Source organism: Thermobia domestica, chromosome 9 (genome assembly GCF_964235325.1).
Source record: "Thermobia domestica chromosome 9, izTheDome1.hap1.1, whole genome shotgun sequence".
Taxonomy (NCBI): domain Eukaryota; kingdom Metazoa; phylum Arthropoda; class Insecta; order Zygentoma; family Lepismatidae; genus Thermobia; species Thermobia domestica.
Window position 1 is genome coordinate 117,140,315 of NC_137462.1, and position 21,580 is coordinate 117,161,894.

Here is a 21,580-nt window from a genome sequence, read left to right on the forward strand (position 1 = left end):
TACATTTTACTTAATCTCAGCAACACTGAAAACTATGAATTTGACACTGATATCACCCCTTTCCATTACCACCCTTAGGAGTACTAGGAGTGTCTGACCTATTCCCTTTACTAAATTTTGGCCTAAATGTTAACAGGACTGTCATGAATCAGCTCAGCGACTCCGAAAACTATGAATTCGACACTAATATTGGTGGTATTCGATTAATTTCACATGTTACCCACATCCCTAAGAGTGCTCAGAAGTGTCACTATTTATTTTCAGTAACTCCGGAACTATGGATTCGATATTAATATCGATCGTTTTTGGTTATTTTTACATTCCATGTTTGTAGGTACGTCCAGGGATTTTATTTACACAAACAATATGCATTTATGTTTTGTATTGTTAGTAAGGCTGACAATCCTTCATTAGCCGCACCAACGCTGCCATCTAAGATTTCTTTCGTGGTGAGCATGTATTTAGGCAGCGGCTTATTTTACGTTTTCAGTCCACTAAAAAGAGTTAAATTACTTGTCAATTGAATAGATTGAATCCTCAGTGGGGTCTTTAGCGAGAAACAGAAAATCCTACCTTTAGGTGCATGTATGTGTATTGTTGCTTCTCTCTCTCTCTCTCTCTCTCTCTCTCTCTCTCTCTCGTCCTTAAACTCATTAACATTGGCTTGGAAAAAGTTTTTAAATAAAAGTTTTGAAAGAAATTGAGCACGTACAAGGTATGCTGTCTCAGTAAACAAAACCTTGAAATATTTTAATCGGCAGCCTATGTAGCGTGTATTCTTGGATTGAGTATTATTGCTATTTTCAATATTAGTGTTAATGTTCAAAGTGTTACTTTTAGGTTAGGTTTCAGATAAATATGTAGTTTTTTTTTGTATGAGGTAGGTACTTTGGGTTTACATCGAAAACATAAATATGTAGTAGTTCAATACCCAGATATATTAGGTAGGTCTCTTGTATTGTTTTTCTTTCTTTCTTTACCAACGATTGTGTCAGGTTATGATATACATCAGCATCCTCTCCTCTTCCTCTCATAAAAAATTAGTATCGTATATCCCTTGATATGAACATATCTGAAAGGATATTATCATAACTATTTAGATTCTTAAATTCTAGTGATAAGTTGAATACATAGGAAAAAGTAACAAGATAGTATTGAGTAATTTCTGCAGAGGCAAATAATTCGTAACGTATAACTTCTACTTGAAAAATTATCCTAATGTTTTAACTGTTCTGTTAATAGTGGACCTTTCGGAAGGAGTCTATGATTAAACTGATTTTTGTAATTGGTGTTCTTTGAAATAAATCTTAGATCATAGCAGTTTATTGCTAAATTCATTGTATGCAAATTGTGAATATTAGTGTGCCCTTCAAAAAAGTTATGCGAATGACTGTGGAAAAAGTACCATATTTATATATAACATAAATACAAAGTATTTGGAAGTTAAGTTTTTGTAAATTTGGGAGATAATCCCAGTTGTCTCTCACTCTTCCCGTATCTGATGTGGAATAATAATTCAACTCCATATTTTGATACAAGGAATGGATATTCTGTGGTATTTTTCAACAGGTTTAAGTCATTTATGTATATAGATCGAATCACCTTTTGACATTGTCTTGTATTTGGTGCAAAGGGTTCTAAAATTGAAATAGGATTTGTGAATAAACTGCTTGCTTTTATTTGAAAAGTCTTGCGGAGTTTTCTTCAAAGTACTGGAAATTTAACACTACTTCTGTACACTTAAAGAACGAATGAATCAGTCTTAGACACTACTTCTTGATTTCTTTAAATAACTTATAACATTGAACATCTGTGCAAAAATTAAATGATAATTAGTGATTTAAAAAAAATAAAGTAACAGTTATAAAATACCAGAACTGATATCGTTGACATTTTCCGTGAACATCGTGAGTGGTCACTGAATTTCTGACAAATTTTCATGTTAATAGTCATCGTAATACGTAAAACGCATGTACCAGAAGTGCAAGATACTTTCATAAAATGATGCAGTCTATATATGAGTGATTTAACTTCGTGAAAAACTACAGAATTAGGGTTGAAACTGTTCAGGAGAACTGTGATAAACACATACGTATATACTGAGTGAATCTATAGGGCACATATTCATAAGAAACGTGACTTGTGCACCAGATTTTTTTCTTTAGTGGATATTTCCATTTGCGCGGGAATCATCTTCAGCATTTTTTTTTTTTTTCACCGGATCTTTTCCTTGCATCTTTAATTATGGTTTTATCTTTCCTATAAAATACAGTTTTACATTATTTCTTAGCTTGATATCGGTTGTTAACTTTCACTTGTTGATTATCTCCGTAATTTTAACAGTCCACTTGCTGTTTTATGAAAGAACTACTTGTTTGAATAACGGTTTGTATGGAATTCCACAATTTTCTTTCGATTTTTGTGCTAATATGTTGTTGTTACTAAAATTCACAGAAAGTTCGCGTAGTGTTAAAATCCGCTTAGTAGAATATAGTATTTACAACAGTCCCAGAAAGTGAATTTGAGTGACAGCAAGCATAGCAGTAGCAAAATGAAAAGTAAATTATAAAATTCCACACAAACGATGAATTCCAGCAAGTAGTTCTTTCATACAATATCGAAGGACTTGTAGAATTATAGAGATAGTCAATAGGTCAAAGGAGTACTCTGTGTAAAATGGTATTTTATAGAAGATTAAAACCACAATTGAAATATCCAATTAAAGGAAGAAAACTGAAGCACTAGGTAAGTTACGTTTCTTATTATTGACTGTCAACAAGTGTACATTTATATCCTTTAAAACTCAGTTTTAAAAATAAAGTTTATTATTACATTATAAGTAATATTAAATAGTCTCTTGCAACAATAATTGTTTTGTTACAAGAAAGTGCTTTAAAATTAACCCTTTTCGAAGCTACACTAGAAATTAAATCAATAGGACAAATCAAGCCTATTAGATATTGCTGTGGTGGGTGTGTCAGAGGAATATATATATATATAATATAGAACAGCAAAAGCTGCAGTTTGAATTTAGCTGGTATAGAAAATCCTAGTGAGAAAGAGACTAGAGTAGCAATGATGTTTAAAAAATCGAATTTTTCTTCGTTGCGTTGCGTTTAAATCGAAACCATTGAATTCTTAAGTATAAGTAATAAAGACACCTAACTTGTTTGGATAACAGGGAGCAAAGTGAAATGAAAAGTAAACGAAGCAGCTATAGTTAAGGAAACATTTTATTGATTAAGCATACAGAACTCAAATTTTTTTATTAGTTCTATGATGTTGCTATATTTATTTTCTTTTCGTTGTCTGTATGTATATGTGCTGTAATATTTCGTAAGAATTGTAAATAAGCTGTCTCATTGTGCTGCGTCGCATATGCAAGTTGTTTGTGTTTACTGTAACTGGTTAAAGAAACGTAACGATAAATGTGAACTGATCAAATGTTTTCCAGGTGATTTTCCACCCATATCTCCTGCTTGCATGTGGACAAGAAAAGATATAAAAGAATTCAAAGATTCAATTAGAAAAGAGGGAGGAGACGCAATTATCAAAGTTGGACATGGAGAAACAGTTACGGTAAGTATAATTACATAGTGACGGACTAATGCATTTATAATACTAAAGGTGGAGTACTTCATGCTGTCATTTTATATTGAACATAATTGTGGTAAATGTTTACTTTTTATTCATTTATTATTCATCAGGAAATAAAGAACTGCCGGATTACATTTTGAAATTTGTATTTACAAATTGGGTGTATCTGCTTTGCAAGAACAGGAATAACTGGGAAAGAGTGTAAAATACTGTGTAGGTATTAATGTTGAGTCTTTTAAAATATAGAATACGTGTTGACAAGTTATTCCTAGTGGGGAAACATACAGTTCCCGTATGTTTGAGAAAAATCTTAGAGCAGATTTCCTCTCACATGTAAATGGAGCTCTGTAGTAACGCGAATCCTTAGCATTATTGCACTTAGTGCGGAAAGACTTGGATTCAATTCGGTTGGAGGTACACCCTATTGCCAAAGAGAATGACCATATTAATTGTGGTTGTTTTGACCTGAAAAGTTTCAAAATCCAACTTCGGACTCTTCGAAAACTGTAAACCAAAGATGCCAGGTTTCGAGCCTCCAAGCCAACCTTCTCAATCGGGAAAAAATGTGCAGATGTGTCTTTCTTTTAAATGTAATAAGACATATTAAAATGTCACTAAGCGTAGGCAAAAGTAACATTCATTGAAATACATAATGATACAATATTTCGAAACTACGTACACATGTGAACACATAACTTTGTCACCTACTTTTCTATACCTAAAAGAACATTTCCAGTGAAAGCAAAGACAGCAAACGTAGTTCTCACATCCATAGAAGAATGAAAAAGACAAAGGGGGAAAAACAGCGTTTGCAATGGATATGAGTGTCATTGTCGTGGAAATTCAGGTATATTTCTTTAGAAGCTCGGCAGGGATGTTCATGTGAGCTCAGTGGTAAAGCGCCAGACTATTAATCGTAAGGTCGTGAGTTTGATTCCCGTTTGGAAGAAACTTTTTGGTATGTAATTATATATTCCTCAATGCATGAATAATTATATAAAGTAATTACATCAAAATATATCAGTTGTATGTATGTATTCATACCATCATTTCAAGAAATAAGTAATTATTATCTTTAAAGTATAACATCTGAGATGTGAATGTTGACACAACGTGGGTATATTATATGTGAATGTTAAATATAAATTAAGTAAAACGTGTAATGGCAATGCATAAATGTGTGTTCTGTATTTTTCTGAAGCTATTTGTTATACGGAGGTTACTTCTCAATGCTCTCATTACAACATGGGATTTACGTTCTTAAAGGTAGTATTATAATCGCTAACTATTACATATTTGCATCTGGATTTTATTTAATTCAATGCTACAGTTGTGTATTATTATAAGTAGTTTCCTTATTTAATTTCATGTAGTTCCCTTATATTAAGAAGTCTTTAATCTTAGTCTCTGCATATCCTAATAATAATAATAATAATAATAATAATAATAAAAGTACATGTACAAAATTTTTTGCGGAAGTTATAGCTAAACAAATTTCTAGGGAACATTTGAATGTGACCATAAAATATATAATTTTTTGAGGTAACATAGTTACAAAATTACTCAAGGTATCAATGACGACGATAGTGGCTCTAATAATATTGATCATGCAATCACTAGTAATCAAGGAAGCAATATTCTCTTAAATTTTTCAATACAAGTATTTTGAAAGGTTTAAGTAAGGGAAAACTTGTAATTGCAAGTGAAGGATTAGCCACTCATTGTATTTGCATAGTTTCCTAACTACTTTAGCAAATTATTTTCTTGTAGTCGACTGGATCGGTAGTGATGTGTGTGTGTTAAGTTCGAAAAATGAATGTATGCACTTCATATTAAATACTATGGGAGTTACACTAATGAAAGCTTTTTCACATTCCAATTAATTTAGAGTTTATTGTTAGGGGATTCTTAGAAATATACTAGAGGACTTCATTGCAGTAGTATTCAACATTTATAAAGTGTAGAAATAACATACATGCATTGACGCACTATTGTTTGTTGGATTAAATCAATTTCATATTTTGATTTATGATTGCAGGTTCGGGTTCCGACGCATGAAGATGGAAGGTGTCTTTTCTGGGAATTTGCCACTGATAGTTATGACATAGGGTTTGGAGTGTATTTTGAGTGGACCAAGTCAACAACCAATCAAGTCTCTGTACATATATCGGAAAGTGAGGATGAGGAAGAGGAGGAAGAAGACGACGAAGGTATGTAATGATCCTGGCGCACTTCCATATGAGACACTTGTCTAACTCGTCTATAGTGCATGACCGCAACTGTCGATATTGTGAAGAACGTTGTCCTGCAGAGCATACGGAATAGTTTTTTTTAGAATATGTGGAATCCTCAGCATTCAGATCGTCTAGGTGTATTGTAATAGCTAACACTGCTTTTACTGATTCGTTAACGTATTCGCGCTGTTATTCGTGCGATCGACTTAATTAATTTTCTCTGAAGTTCCATTTCTTTTTCTTGTTTTCTGTTATTATAAAGTAACCAAGAAAGTTACGCTTTTTCACCCACCACCTTCTAACATCGATATGTCACCTAAGACGTACCTTGAAGATCAAAAATAGTCCCCATCAGCATCTACGACATGCCAACGTTCTGGAAGGCCATGGGTTCCATCGCGGTAGAACTTGATGGCCGTGAAGCGAAGAAGGTATGAAATGCATTTTGCACCTTCACTAGGGATTTGAACTGGCGTCCTCAAGGGTGATTATCCAAGCAATGGAACAGGTGATAATCGGACGGTGCAATGTCCGAGAAGTATGGCGGATGTAATAGTGTTTCCCATCCAAGGCGTAGAATGGTATCCCGGGTCATCCTAACCATGTGGGACTTAGCGTTGTCCTGTAACAGGAGGACCCCTTTGCGATTCAGAGGTGCCGACTCCAGAGTTTTGAGTTTTTCTTGAACATGGCTCAACTGCTGACAGTACACAGTTGCATTGATGCTCTGACCAGCTTGGAGCAGTTCCCGATGCACGATGCCGCGAGCAGTCCGCAAACACATACGAGGACCTTCTTCTGGTCCAGTGCTGGTGTCGGCTGCTTTGGAACCGGTTCATGGGATGTGGGATCCATCGACCCAACTTTTAGTGCTTCCCAAGTTGATGGAGATACTGCCGAATGATTTCTCCACTCACACTGAGTTGTAGTCCCATTTCCTTACATGTCTGGTCACTGTTCGCCTCAATTGCTGCCTGAAGATCTTTATTTTGTACATGTTTTGGTCTTTCGGTACGTGGTACATCTTCGGGTGTTTCTTCACCGTCCTTCTTGTTAAACCAGCGCTGCACTGTCCACGTAGTCACGACACCCTCACCAAAGGCCTGGCATATCTTTCGCTCCGCTGCAGCGGCGTTTGACCTCAGTTTGAACTCGTACAGTATACACTCCCTTATGACGCTCTGTGGAGATCCCATGTTCACTCTACCCTTACGCAAGTTCACTTTGTAACTGAACTGTCACAACCAGGTAGTATGTTGGATATATCCACACCAACAACTGACCTTCGCCTTATTTCCATTCGCATTCAACTCAGTGTGAGGGCCAATTGAACACAGATCTCCACAAAAAGCGACAAAACTTTTCTTGGCTACCTTTATACAATTACTTTTTATTGTTTATCTGTTATATCATTTGTTACATTAACTGTACAGGATCTTGTTTAATCATTCAATATTTATTTTATTTCTCATTAAACTTTCAAACTTCCATTTCCTTTTCTGTATTTTAGCGACTACTCTTTTCCATTTTATTGTTAGCTTCTATTTTGAAGTCCCCATTTAGTGTCAGTTATTGTTATTAAAGTCAAATAGCTGTTGACATTTACGTCCTCATGTCAGTTAATCTTAATTATTCACATAATCATTCACTTCGAAATAAAATACACAGAACACCTAGTTCGTAAATTATATTATCAAATAATAAAAAATTATAGTGATGTACTTTCGCGTATTTGAGTTCTATTATATGGCTATAATTTTCGATGCCTTGTAAATCCTGACATTCGTTGAAAGTTAAGGCAAACATTTGGATACATTTCTTCCTCATAGTATATAGATTAGTCTCCTTAGAAGATAAATGAGAATAATTATTTTTAATTTAAGTAGAAAGCACAGGTATTAAAAATTTACAACACAATAAAGTATTAAAAAGGGTAACATTTGTTCCTTAAAGTGGATTTCCTTTCCATTATGGCAAAAATTATCATCCAGACTTCAGAAAGTTGGCAATGAATGTGGTTTTAAAGGAGACTTTTAACTCTCCGATGGATTAACAGAATATGAAGAAAATTATATGGATAAGCTTTCACAGAAATCTATTTAGTAACATGTCAATGCTTACAAACTTATATTAGAATGACGAAAAAGGTAATGTGGCGACTAGGATTGAAGAACATTTAAGAGACTCCAAAAACTATGATCTCGTGGTATTAACTTTATCTAAGCATTTATCCACTTTAAGGCACACCGTCAAAACGTAAAATTGCTCCACTACTTCACAAATTGAAAGATGTACTTACGAATCCTACTTCATTAGAACTATTAATCTAAATTTAATCTTGACCAAGGTTAGCGCGACAAAATTTGGAATTATATTATAATGCTTTGTAACAGTACGAAAAATTACTACAGCCTATCTATCTCAGGTGTGCCCTCGGAAAATATGCCAACTATAATTCAGCCCCACCCCTGCCACCCTGTGACGGAGGAAACCTTCCCTTTGCTTAAGGAAAAGAAGTGAATGACCTCAGCTGTGTTGCCAATTTGTCATTCAGTCGTTTGGTCTTGACGAGTGAAGATCGTAGCCTGAATACTTAGAGTGGCTAACAAGACAGAACACAGCGAAGTTCTTAAAGTAATTTATTGTGGCCACGCTTCCGTATCAAACAATTGAAATATCTCGGCCGCAGCAACTTGTCCCTTCTCTTTCGAGGTAAGTACAGGAAAACACACATCGACAGTAGCGCCAGAAGCGGCACAGTTGAAATAGAAAGGCTCTAATTGTCAATCTGGATTCGGAAGTACGCGCTTAAAAAGGAAATTTAAAAATACGACATGAAACAATTTTTCATATTTAAGAATTTAGCAGATATAATGATTAGCAACTCTGATTAACTATGGTGACGCAGTTCGTTATAAGTTAATTCATTAGGTGTGTACTTTTCTCAGTAACAGCGAATCGAGTATTTTGAGCGATTAGTTAGTTTGGGGAGTTTTTCAGTTTCGAGAGGAACCAAGTTGATTAATCTGGTGAAGAAATTACAAGACCAAGTGTGTATTAAAAAAAAAAAAAAAAAAAAAAAAAAAAAAAAAAAAAAAAAAAAAAAAAAAATTGTAACTCATTTACAAGCTCCAAGACCGGGGCAAAGATGTCAGAGGATATGCAAGACATCGAAGTTTTAACTATATAATAAAACTAAATACGCTAAGATACGTTATTGTAATTTTCTTGTTAAATAATATAAATGCATATTGGAAAAAGGAAAAATGAAAATTTATTACCTAGGTATATTCAGGTCAGTTCATTTCATTGAAATAAAACCTAATATGTTGGTAAAACGTCTCCAGATACAACACATAACACCATTGTAAAGAGCTCAGTCTTCGGTTCAATTTTATTTAATCTGGGCAAAATCAAGAGGTAGATAGATGTAATAGATAACAGATATCAGGTGAGGCAATCTCTGGATTGGTGAGAGAAAAAAATCAGTAATGACAGATACTGGGTTACTACGTCCCGGTCACTGCCGTGCACATAGTATATTTTTTTAAATACGATTTCTAGTTTTCGTTGTATATAATTTTATATATTAGTTACTGTATTTAACTGCAAGGAATGCCTCACCATGAGCAAATGGCTAACGTCCATGCTTATTGTGTATATGATTTCCTGTTCGATTCCCAATAGGTGCACTAAATGTTGGATGAAGTCTGAAGTAGTGGTCCGGGTTCCACTTTACGTAGTTGGTCTCATCTCATATAACGTCGGTGTTTAAAATAGGCTCTATACTGCAGTCAGTGAATTAATGAGTAAATTTACTATCTGCATTTACTTTAGTAACTGGATTGTCATTCCCGAACATCTGAAGTTTCTTCATTCGTATCGAGGTAAATATCTGAAAAATGAAAAACTACCAAGTATCTAAACACTTGTTCCATAAATTTCTTTTTCTAATTTGTTTGACAGTACCTTTGACAATGTGTTCATCATTTATTACTTATAATATGTTCGTGCATCTTCGTATATTTAGATTTATTCCAACACGATTCGAGTGTAGACCAGATTGTTGAAAATGTTTCAGGGAGGCTTGAAAGCTTTTTAATAATAATTCAGATAAATAATTTGATTAGCTTCCTGTCTATGAGAATATTTCTGTGACCTTTAAGAACATTGTATTCTTTCCCTTGTATAGGCATTTTGAATAGTTAATACTTCCTCCTCCTCCTCCTGCTTTTTTTTTTTTTTTTTTTTTTTTAAGGAAAATTAAAAATTACACCATATTTGTGATAACATTTTACATGACGGATGAGGATTTAAAAAAATAGGAAAGTTAGTTAGTAGTGTAACGAAACTGTTGGTTTAATAATGAAGTTGGTGTAGAGACCAGAACACTTCCTATCAAACAGCTGTTGTAATTCATTGTGCATCTGCTGTCATAAACACACAACAACATACGTACATGTTGATGCTAGTGGTCTACTATTTCCACGCTTAATTGCATGCATGGAGAGCATGCCCGCGACCGTTCGGTCTTTATGATGGACGGGTACCGCCTACATTGCACCCCGCCCGTAGTTGCTCTTGTTTGGACCTTAATCCTCGTGCACGAGGTGCAGCACCGTCAGGATTTGTCCCCTAATCCTGACTCGCCTAAGCGATGTAGCCCCCATTCTCTGAGGGAATGGGATACGCCCACTGCACGGCCAAACCAAAGTCCTGAGTGCCTACCAGTTAACCTGCTGGTGGAGGCAGACTGCTAACGAGCCAGTCCTACGATGCTCTGCAGGCATGGCGCCCGACCGTTTTAAGGCAAGCTACCTCCCACCCATGCTCACCGTTACCCAGATTCGTGGGATTGGCTCCCATGAGCTACCGAACCCCACGATATGACCACAGTCCGACAGAGTTCAACCCAAATGTGGGGCCCCAGGCAGTACCCTAGGGGGCTTGTTCAATCCTGGCTCTACCTACCTCTGTCGTTCAACTGGCCACCGCCTTCGCATGTAGAGGTACCACACACACGTTGTCGAAAGGCTCCCGCATCTCATCCCGGATCCAATGGTACGTGTTAAGTCACCATTTAAGTTTGATGCCGGCCCATATCCTAGTGTTTCCTCCCTTCCGCGTAAGCTCCCAGAGCCGTTACCCAGATTCCTGGGATTGACCCATCCCCCACCTCCGTTCAATTCCCCGGCAGGCAGGAATCCAACACTTTCCTCCCGGTAGGATCGTCCAAGCAATACGGGACTTCCTCTAATTACGGTAGAGGTACCGTACATTACCAGTGCCAATGACTGATGTAGACCATCTGCTCAAGGCAGACATTGTCATTTGGGAGCCGTGTCTCCTCTGGTAGGCCCGCCCAAACAATACGGGGCTAGCTATCTTTAACATGTTTAGGTACCACGTATACGTCGTAGCCATGCTGCTTGTCCGAAACCCAAAAGGTACGTGTAAGCCACCATTAGAAGGGACACCCACACCCTTCCTTGGTAGGGCCGTTCGAACAATACGGAACTTCCTCTAATTACGGTAGAAGTACACCCTACATTACCAGACCCAATGGCTGATGTAGACTGTCTCCCTTTAAAAACAAATGGCCATTTGGGAGCGGCGGCTCGCCTGGTAGGGTCGTGGCTCCTGCACCCAGTGGGCAGCTGGGACGGAGTCTCACATCCTCAGCGCTCCTGAGGTACGAGTGTGCGTTAGGATACTAGGTATCCCATCCCGGACGCAAGAGCACGCACTACACGCTCTTTGAGGGCAGTACCTACATCATCCTAAATTCTCACGATGATTGTACATTTATTTGATTTAAGGTCACCCAGATTTCTTGGCTTTTGCCGCATACACTTTAATCTTAACATATCCGCAAGGCCCGGTGACTTTTTGGGCTAAAATGTAAGTCCTCTTTGGTCAGTCTGCGTGCCCTTAAATTTTTAATCCAGAAAGTTAGATTACGAGAGCGAAATAGGAAGATACCTCTTAATAGAATTGCACATTATGCTTGATACCATGCAACCAGCTTAGAATAGAAGAACGTCCGCAGTATGTTGATGTAGGTAGCTCCCATCATTGTATCTTCTTAAGAAGAAAGATCTCCAAAATCTGTCAGCATATCAAAAGCGTAATCGGGTGAATGCATCTAAGCAAATACTCTCTCGTTTCGTACGTAAAAACAGACACTCTGGAATAAGGGTGTCTTACTGATATTGTTGGACAAGAAATCAGACAGTTAACCCAGGTTACACATCATTACTCTGTTTGAAAGAGGTTTTGAAGCAGCAGCGCCGTATAAAGCTTAAAAGAACATTGTATTTTTCCAGGACAACGTCCCTAATCATTAAACAGTTCAAACAATCTAAATTCCCAGACTGGGCTTCTCATGTCTTTATTGATCCTTAGATCTAGTTTTATCAAATTACTATGTCTCCCGAACTCAAACAATTCCTGAATGAGCAGACAATTTTGCCTCAGATCATGAAGTGATTGTTAATACCGTACAAGGAAGTCGTGAACCTCGAGGGAAGCAATTACACAACTCTAAAATTTCATAATTCCCACTAGATTCCTTTTGAATGGGGTTACGGACTCTTTAGTACTTCTTCGTATTAACCCAACGAGATTGATATACGTGAAAATTGGCGGAATATACGTGGCGTGCTTTTTAAGTAAGTACCATTTTGAAATAAGGTTGCTGTAATTCTGCGGTCGGCATCCTGCGCATCTGTGTACCTGCATGTGTTGGCAAGCCACAGACGCCATTACGGAAACACCCGACTGTGAAATACGCGTTGAGATTCGTATTCTCAGTGCTAAATGCGTGAAAACGGCTGAAATTAATCGCCAGATTACTGAAGTGTGTGGAGAAAACATTACGAGCGATAGAATGGTATGGAAATGAGTTAGAGATTTTAGAAATGGCCGCACAAATGTTTATGATGAGAAAACGGACTGGGCGACCTTTCGTCATCACTGAAGACTTGATGCAGAAAGTTGACGAAAAAGTGAAAGAAAACAGACGTTTTATGATTTCTCGTTATCTGTTATCGCTCATAATGTTTTCTCCATTTGTTTCACTAGTGTGGCGATAAATTACAGCTCCCTTCACGCCTTTAGCACTAAGAAAAAAAAATTACAGTGCGTATTTCACAGTCGGCAGGGTTCCTACCGGCGGAGGTATTTTAAGTATTCGCGAACGAATGTAAACACAGTCGAATGTTTCTGTAATGGCGTCAGCGGCTTGCCAACAGATGTAGGTACACAGCGCGCATGCGCGCGATGCCGACCGCAACGCTACTGCGACCGAATATCAAAACAGTACTTTAAAAACATCTCGTATATAAGCTGGAGTTTAAGAAATTTAACTCGCAGATTATTGCCATGATTGAAGCATGTAATGTGTCTATGAGGAACTGGTATTCCGGGAACCTCACGAAAACTTATTACGATAGTTACCTAACGAATTTTGGTAAGTGGTGTGCAAATAAATAAATAAATTACTTCGATACCTCCAAAACTAAAGGCGAATATAGAGAGTCTTGACCGTAGAATAATTTAACAATTTAAGCGCCAAGCCTCATAATCATCTATTTTAGTATGAGACCAGCAGCGTTCACTGGCCTAATAATATATGAACTGTGCACATGGCGCTTAAAATGTTAAACAAGAACGCGACGATTGATCATTATTCTTCACGCAACACACTAAACTACTGGATTCAAATATCTTAATCTGGCGGGAGTTCATGTTCGGATCATGTTAAATTGTTTGTCAAAGTTTCATATGGCCTCACTGCTGACAGAAACGCTAGCCTCCAATCCAATCAAATCAAATAGCTGTCAATGAGCTAGATATCTGTGTACAATCACCAGGTTGTTAACTTCTTATTGTTAAATAGTAAACTTGATTTCTAACAAATCGACTTGGTGGACGTGAATAAATATCTTGTAAAGTATTTCTTAATAAAATCTCTTAATACTAGGCCAAGTAGTATTTTACTATATATATATATATATATATATATATATATATATATATATATATATATATATATATATATATATATATATATATATATATATAAATTACTTAATATTTTATATCCGTTGATAATTTTGAGTTAGAGACCAACAGAAATAAAACATACTAACATTCTAATCTATATATATAAAATTGAAAATCCTGTGTTTGTGACTAAATCTCCTGAACCGCCCGACCGATCTCTATCAAATTTGTAACATGGATGAGGTTCGAGGCTGGGATGGTGTTAGGCTATTCACTTTGATGGCTAGAACTTTGGGGTGGAGGAGGGGGTATAAAAAATAAATAAAACTTAATAACTCCTGAATCACTCGACCGATCTTGATCAAATTTTCAACATAGATAAGGTTCAGGCCTGGGATTGTTTTTAAGTTTTAAATTTGACGGAGTAACGTCGGGGAGGAGAAGGAGGGGAGATAGGGAGATATATAAAAATCAATTTATTTAAGACTGAAAGTGACTATTTTTGTAACTTAATAACTCTTGAACTATCCGGCCAATCTCAAATTTTCAAGATTCATGAGGTTCGGATCTGGAAACATTTTTGTAATTTCACTTTAACAGTAGGTCCTAGGGGAGGGGGAGAAGAGGGGAACGTATAAATAAAAACTAATAAAACCTAGTAACTTGAACCACCCAACCAATCTCGATCAAATTTTCAACATATATGAGGGTCAGGCCGTGGGTGTTTTTTATCGTTTCACTTTGACGAGTCAACGTAGGGGAGGGGGGGGAGATATATGTATAAAAAAATGCCTGCCTTTGTGACTGCATCACTCTTGAACCACCCGACCGATCTCAACAACGGATTACTTTAGGCTATTTACTTTGACGATGCAACGTAGGGGAGGGAGAGAAAAATTTTAAAATGATCAAAAATGACCGATATTAGTGTTGAATCCATAGTTTTCGGGGTCGATGAGAGGAACAGTGCCACTTCTGATGCCGTTTCAATCCAAATTCAGCCCTGATAGTTGGGGAGGGGGAGAGTACAACGCAGGGGAGGGGGATACACTTTTAAAAATGATCGAAAATGACTAATATTAGTGTCGAATCCATAGTTTTAGGAGTAGCTGAGATTAACAATGACAATTCTGATGCCGTGTACTGAAGCACGAAGGAGGGGGAGCTATATATAGTATAATAATAATTATAATCGAAAATGACCAATATTAGTGTCTAATCCACAGTTTTCAGGATCATTCAGAAGGACAGTGACATTTCCGAACCGGTTTAAATCCAAAATCAGCTTCGCTACTCGGGGGAAGGGGAGAAAGAGATATATAAAAATGATCGAAAATGGCCACTATCACTGTTGAATTTGCAGTTTTCTGGGTCGCTTAGATGTGAACAGTGATACTTTCGATCCCGTTTAAATTCAAATTCAAACCCGCAACTTGTGAGAGGAAGAGATATTTAAAAATGATCGAAAATGACAGATATTAGTCCAGAATCCACATTTTTGGGGGGTCGTTGAGATGAACGGTGACACTTCCGATGCCATGGCCCACAACATAGGGGAGGGGGAAATATATATGGTGCCTTCCATTTCAATTCAGGCAGAGCATGTACCATCACCATCTCAGATATTGTTGAAACTTTTTTTATAGCAACTAGACATGTTTTTAAGAGACCCATATTTTTTTGTTTTGTCGAAAAAAATTTTCCCGCCAAGTAATGGGCCATCAAAGACGGGGAGTACAATTTATGAATTGTAGAAGACATGGAAAATGATCAATTTCGGAGCCTCACCATTCGGCTATGGAGACAGGTAGAGTTATAATTCTTGTTGTGGTATGTACATAGGGATATAAATAAACTATATTTTATTATAGTTTGGTTTGCGCATGCGTATCTTTTTGTACATAAATTAACAAATGAACGTCAATTTATCTGAAAAGTCGAAGTTTGCGAATTTTTTTCGAGCACTTCCGGTTCGAATTTTAAAATTGTTTTCACGGCTGGTAAGACCTAGTTACCCGCTTTCCGAAAAAAATTTTGTATCGCTTCTGTGGTCAACCGTTTTGTCGCAAAAAATTCGAGAAATTGTAAAATTTTCAAAAATCGCCATTTTCGGGCGCCATTTTCTCGAAAACACCATTTTTTAAAATTCTGAAATTTTGTCAGATGGTTCAACTTTACCTGAATAATAAACACACCAAATACCATTCTCGACCAATGCTTCATGGATTAACTGCAGCCTTTTAAAGTTATCGAAGTTTCGCTAATTTTGATGTCACAGTTAGCAACAAAAAAGTGCAATGATTTGATGATGTTTGTGGTTCATATTCATTAAATGAAGAATAAAAGGTTTTCTTGGCTGGTTTTTTATTATTTTGAACAAAGAGGCTCTTTGAAATAGTAAAATGAGCCCCCCCCCCTACTCCGTTTTCTTAAACTGAAGTAATCTGAGGTGGAAATTACGATTACGAAACACACAAATTTTAAGTTTACTTGAAATGGCCATCCAATGAATTCTGATGATCTATAAAAGGCTTAAACTATTACCTCAGTATGATTTGGAATGCTCCAGACAAAGTCTCAATTAAGTGCGATGTCATTACAGTGATCGAAAAATGACAAAAAGTTAAAAAAAAATCGAAACATTTTCTTACGCGTTCCAAAGAAATTTACTGAATTTTTAAACAGAACAATCCCAGCATAAAAATGGGTCACTCGGAATTTTATAGTATTCGACTAAAGTGTGTCGGTCCGCAACCTGAGAGGGAAGTGTGTGTGTGTGTGTATTGTGCAAAATTTAAGTTAGCTGCTACTGCGTTGCTACAAATCAAAGGTGCAACCTGTATTGAAGCTGTCATGAGTGACCTATTTCCTTTAGTAGTATGATCCGTAGAAAATGACAGCTGTCTTCTTCAAGAATGTGGAGAATGTCCTGGAGTGGAAGAAATAAGTGTGGTGTCTTTAATTATTGATCCTGATGAAAATGAAAGTGGTTACGTATGCCATATGGGAGAATAATGATCTCGTTACAAAAAAAAAAAAAAAAAAAAAAAAAACTGTGCCACTTTCTGTTTTCGTATTGTACATTGCCGGTTTAACTGAAAGAATTGTAATTCATGACTACATCAAGAAAATCCAAAGAGAATCAATTGCTACCGAAAACCACCGTATAAAATTTCAAGATACAAATTCTATTTTACTTCATGTGGACTTCGTTGAAAACTGGACTGTTATTCTGCAAAGTGAAATTCAGAGTTATCACCGAAATATGAAACAATTGACAGTTTTGTTGTAATAAACGTCGATAAAACACACGATTCGGCTCATGTACTCATAGTCATAGACAAAATTCTAAACATACTCGAAGAAAAGCGAAAATATATTTTATAGAAAAAGGTTTGAATACGTGAAAATAGGTGTCTACAATTTCCCAAACCGTGTCAGTGATTTCTGATGGTGCTGCATCCCACTTTAAAAATCGCTTTCAGATGTTCGAGATGCAGACAGGTCCGATAAAGCAGTGTTTTTGCAGTGAAACCGGCCATGCAAGGGTCTCTGCGACGGTAGTGGGGAAGGGGGGGGACAAACAATGTGGCAACGCGCCATAGCCTTAGGCTAAAACAGATACACAGTATTAAAACCGCAGTAGAAAAAAATGAAATGAAATCTTTAAGTTTTACGTTCCACGCTTATGCCGGTTAGGCTAAAGGAGACGGTGATTATGAGAAATGAATGAAATGGTAAAATTGCAGAACGTTACGAGCTGGGATTGAACCAGGGACCCCAAGCACTGGAAGTGAACGCTCTACCACTGAGCCACCGCGTCTCCACTAAAACCGCAGGAGAATTCGTGAGTATAGTGCAAGTACAAACTCCGGGTATTACTCTCGTTTTGTTACCTGGAACTGAATTCGACGACTTCCGGAAGAAAAAAGGGAAAGTATGCGACCAGTAACTGGTATTCAATGAAGTTATCTTTGGCTTTCGGAAAATTGCGAAGTTTTTATGGCAGTAACGGGTCACCATGAACTAACTTCATACTTCCCCCAAAATCGAAATTTTGCAATTCAAAGTGTAGATTTAAGAAATCTGCAAAAAGGAACTTTTGTTATATACATATATGTATGATAACCAGTGGTGCGTAGCAGAAATATTATGAATAAATCATGAATTACGTGAAGTGCTGTTTATGCTTCCACATGAACCTTCAGCAGGGTACAGGTTTCCAGAAGAGCATAAGAGAAGTGAAAATAAGTGTTTTGTGACTATCGACAATGTGCTACGCAGGGGCGTATCCAGGACAGACTTCTGGGGGGGGGGGATTGTAATACTGCTACTTAGAGCTACTTTTAAGAGCTCCAAACTCTGGGATGGGTTTTATTTATATATAAATAAGAAAGTTTCTTCTTCTGGGGGGGGGCGGCAATCGTCCCCCTAGATCCACTCCTGGATGAGTTATGAGTGAACCAACATCTATCGGAGCATCTGCACGGTTACATGCTATTAGCAAAGAAGACAACCACCAAGCAATAGATTGGTCCATGTAAAAAAAAAAAAAAAAAAAAAAAAGTGAAATTTTGTTTTCTAAGACCATTTTAAGTAAGTGAACTTGAAATTTGTGTGTTTCGTAATCGTAATTTCCACCTCAGATTACTTCAGTTTAAGAAAACGGAGGAGTAGAGGGAGGCTCATTTTACTATTTCAGAGAGCCAGGGGATATAGTTTATTTATATCCCTATCAAAATAATAAAAAAAAAACAGCCAAGAAAACCATTTATTCTTCATTTAATGATTGTGAACCACAAACATCATCAAATCATTGCACTTTCATTGTTCTCAGTGTTGCTAACTGTGACATCAAAATTAGCGAAACTTCACTAACTTTAAAAGGCTGCAGTTAATCCATGAAGCATTGGTCGAGAATGATATTTGGTGTGTTTATTATTCAGGTAAAGTTGAACCATCTGACAAAATTTCAGAATTTTAAAAAATGGTGTTTTCGAGAAAATGGCGCCCAAAAATGGCGATTTTTGAAAATTTTACAATTTCTCGAATTTTTTGCGACAAAACGGTTGACCACAGAAGCGATACAAATTTTTTTTCGGAAAGCGGGTAACTAGGTCTTACCAACCGTGAAAACAGAATTTTAAAATTCGAACCGGAAGTGCTCGAAAAAAATTCGCAAACTTCGACTTTTCAGATAAATTGACGTTCATTTGTTAATTTATGTACAAAAAGATACGCATGCGCAAACCAAACTATAATAAAATATAGTTTATTTATATCCCTATGTACATACCACAACAAGAATTATAACTCTACCTGTCTCCATAGCCGAATGGTGAGGCTCCGAAATTGACCATTTTCCATGTCTTCTACAATTCATAAATTGTACTCCCCGTCTTTGATGGCCCATTACTTGGCGGGAAAATTTTTTTCGACAAAACAAAAAAATATGGGTCTCTTAAAACATGTCTAGTTGCTATAAAAAAAGTTTCAACAATATCTGAGATGGTGATGGTACAATTTTATATTTTTTTGCCTGAGTTGAAATGGAAGGCACCATATATGTATACAGTATATATGTATAAATGATCAAAAATGACCAATATTAGTGTCGAATCCATGGTTTTCGGGGTCGCTGAGATGATTAATGATTTTTCCGATGCTGTTTAAATCGATGACATTAAAAACGAAAACAGCATATTTCACGGGTACTAAACATATGAGATACGGAGTTGTGCATTTAAATTTTCATTTCAACCCACCGAAGCGGGTAATATATGCTAGTGTGATAATAAAATCCTTCAATTCGAAATACAAAAATAAAGTAGACAAGCATGTAGCGTAATCTTACAACGTTCTCGTAGTTATTAAACGCGACTGAATATTTGTTTTAGTCTGGTAGTGCATTGAGGATGTAATTTAGTAAAATGACCTTACCTTAGTACATTTAAAAATCATTATTTAGTTAGTAATGATATTTCAAGTAACATAATGTATGTGCTAAGGATTGTATTTTTTATTATTTTATTATTAGTAGTAGTAGTATCATATTTTATTTTACTGACTCATTTTCAAACCTTATTCTTGTTAGATGAAAAATGTCTTCCTAATATAAACGAAATATTAATAAAACAAGCATGTTAGAGTGTACCGAAGTAAAGTTATTTGTTTATTGATTAGTTTTACTTTTTATTCCAGAAGGCAATACGGATGACATCGAGAGGGGAACAAAACCGGAAGTGAGTAAAATACCAATGTCAGTCATTATTCCTGTTTATCGAAGAGACTGTCAAGAAGAAGTGTATGCTGGAAGCCATATTTACCCAGGCCAAGGTGTATATCTTCTCAAGTTTGACAATTCCTATAGTCTGTGGCGCTCTAAAACTCTCTACTATAGAGTGTACTACACTAGATGAGGAATAATCCTGTAAATATATGCAATATAAATATTTTGTGTATATGTGTAGTACAAGCAATGTTCCTAGCTGCAAATGAAACAAGCATAATAAGAGGGACATTGCCCTGTGTCTTGACAACAAATGTGCTACCATTGTGCCACTACTTGTTAAGTCTGCATTTATGGCTGTCTCAGTTTAGTTAAGCACATGTTTCAAGTGATGTTGCGCAACTTTTAATTTTTATTTGTGTTCGCAGTATTGATTATTGTTGTTTACTTACAAGTAAATATTGTAACATCAGACAATTGTACACTTCCTTTTCTTTTTATATATATATGTATATGTATATTTTTGATTTTGCAGTGCCGGTATAAAAATCACTTAACAAAAATGAGACAGCTGCTGGAAAGGGTTTACGTAAAATTTATATATTTTCAGAAAAGAGAAACAGGAGAAGTAAAAAGAAAGAAAAGTGTAAATGCTGTGAAAACGTGTTGTCAATTAGTAAAAGAACGTTTCGTTTGTTCTAAAACGCTGTATAAAATAAACTAGGAATATAAGTGACTGGATGAGTGGTTCTAGACAATATGAGAACACTAACCGAATAACACTATTGTTCTCAGTCTTTTTAGCACTAAATGGTTCTTAAGTTATTGAATCTACTCGCCCCTTGACCCAGTTCTGTAATATGTAAAAGAAAAGTAACGAATAAATCTATTGTTCATATTATTATTTTTGTTTGTTTGTTCGTAGTTGAATTTGTTTGAGTTTTACCTTCGTTTTCATCATTGAGAGTATATGAAAAACGAGACTTGCTGTTTAGAGTGATATCCGAACCATTACTCAGGTTTGTATCCGAGATAAATGCTTGGACCGCAAATCGACATGCACAGAAAGCTTCCTCTTAGCCACAAGCTGGCACATTCCTCTTTTAATATTTTCATGTGAAGTCGTATCCACATACTAACTAGTATTCTCTCATACATTAGTTTTTACACACAATTGAATAAGGCAAGATCAAAGTGTAGGAAGTTTTTATTTTATAATTTTCTTTTAATATGTTATGCACAAGTGGTGTTCGTAATTCATTATTGAAATATTATTTCGTTACACTATTTATATTATTTTTATAAAAATAATTGCTTTCGATGCAAGCGACTTACTTCGTAACAAGTGTTCAAAAAAGTAAAAGGGATGATAAAGTTAAATTTGTGTTGTGTTGTGTAACAAGGCAAAAGATATTTTCTGTTTCACACGTACTTTTTTGATGGTGCATCAAAAGTTAACAGGTAAAATTACTTCTATGCATTTGTTTTGTTGAATTCAAAATATACATTGAGT

General features: G+C 36.2%; 1 protein-coding gene across 1 annotated transcript in view; it reads left to right on the forward strand.

Moving 5' to 3' along the window:
• Window positions 1–20,968, forward strand: part of LOC145694963 (Golgi resident protein GCP60) — a 141,915-nt gene extending 120,947 nt beyond the window's left edge. Inside the window, exons 7-9 of the mRNA XM_081771777.1 lie at window positions 3,455–3,579; window positions 5,636–5,807; window positions 20,040–20,968. Of these exons, the coding sequence (XP_081627903.1) occupies window positions 3,455–3,579; window positions 5,636–5,807; window positions 20,040–20,257 (515 nt within the window). The 3' untranslated portion in view covers window positions 20,258–20,968. The remainder of the gene's footprint in view (window positions 1–3,454; window positions 3,580–5,635; window positions 5,808–20,039) is intronic.
• The last annotated feature ends 612 nt before the right edge of the window (window positions 20,969–21,580 follow it).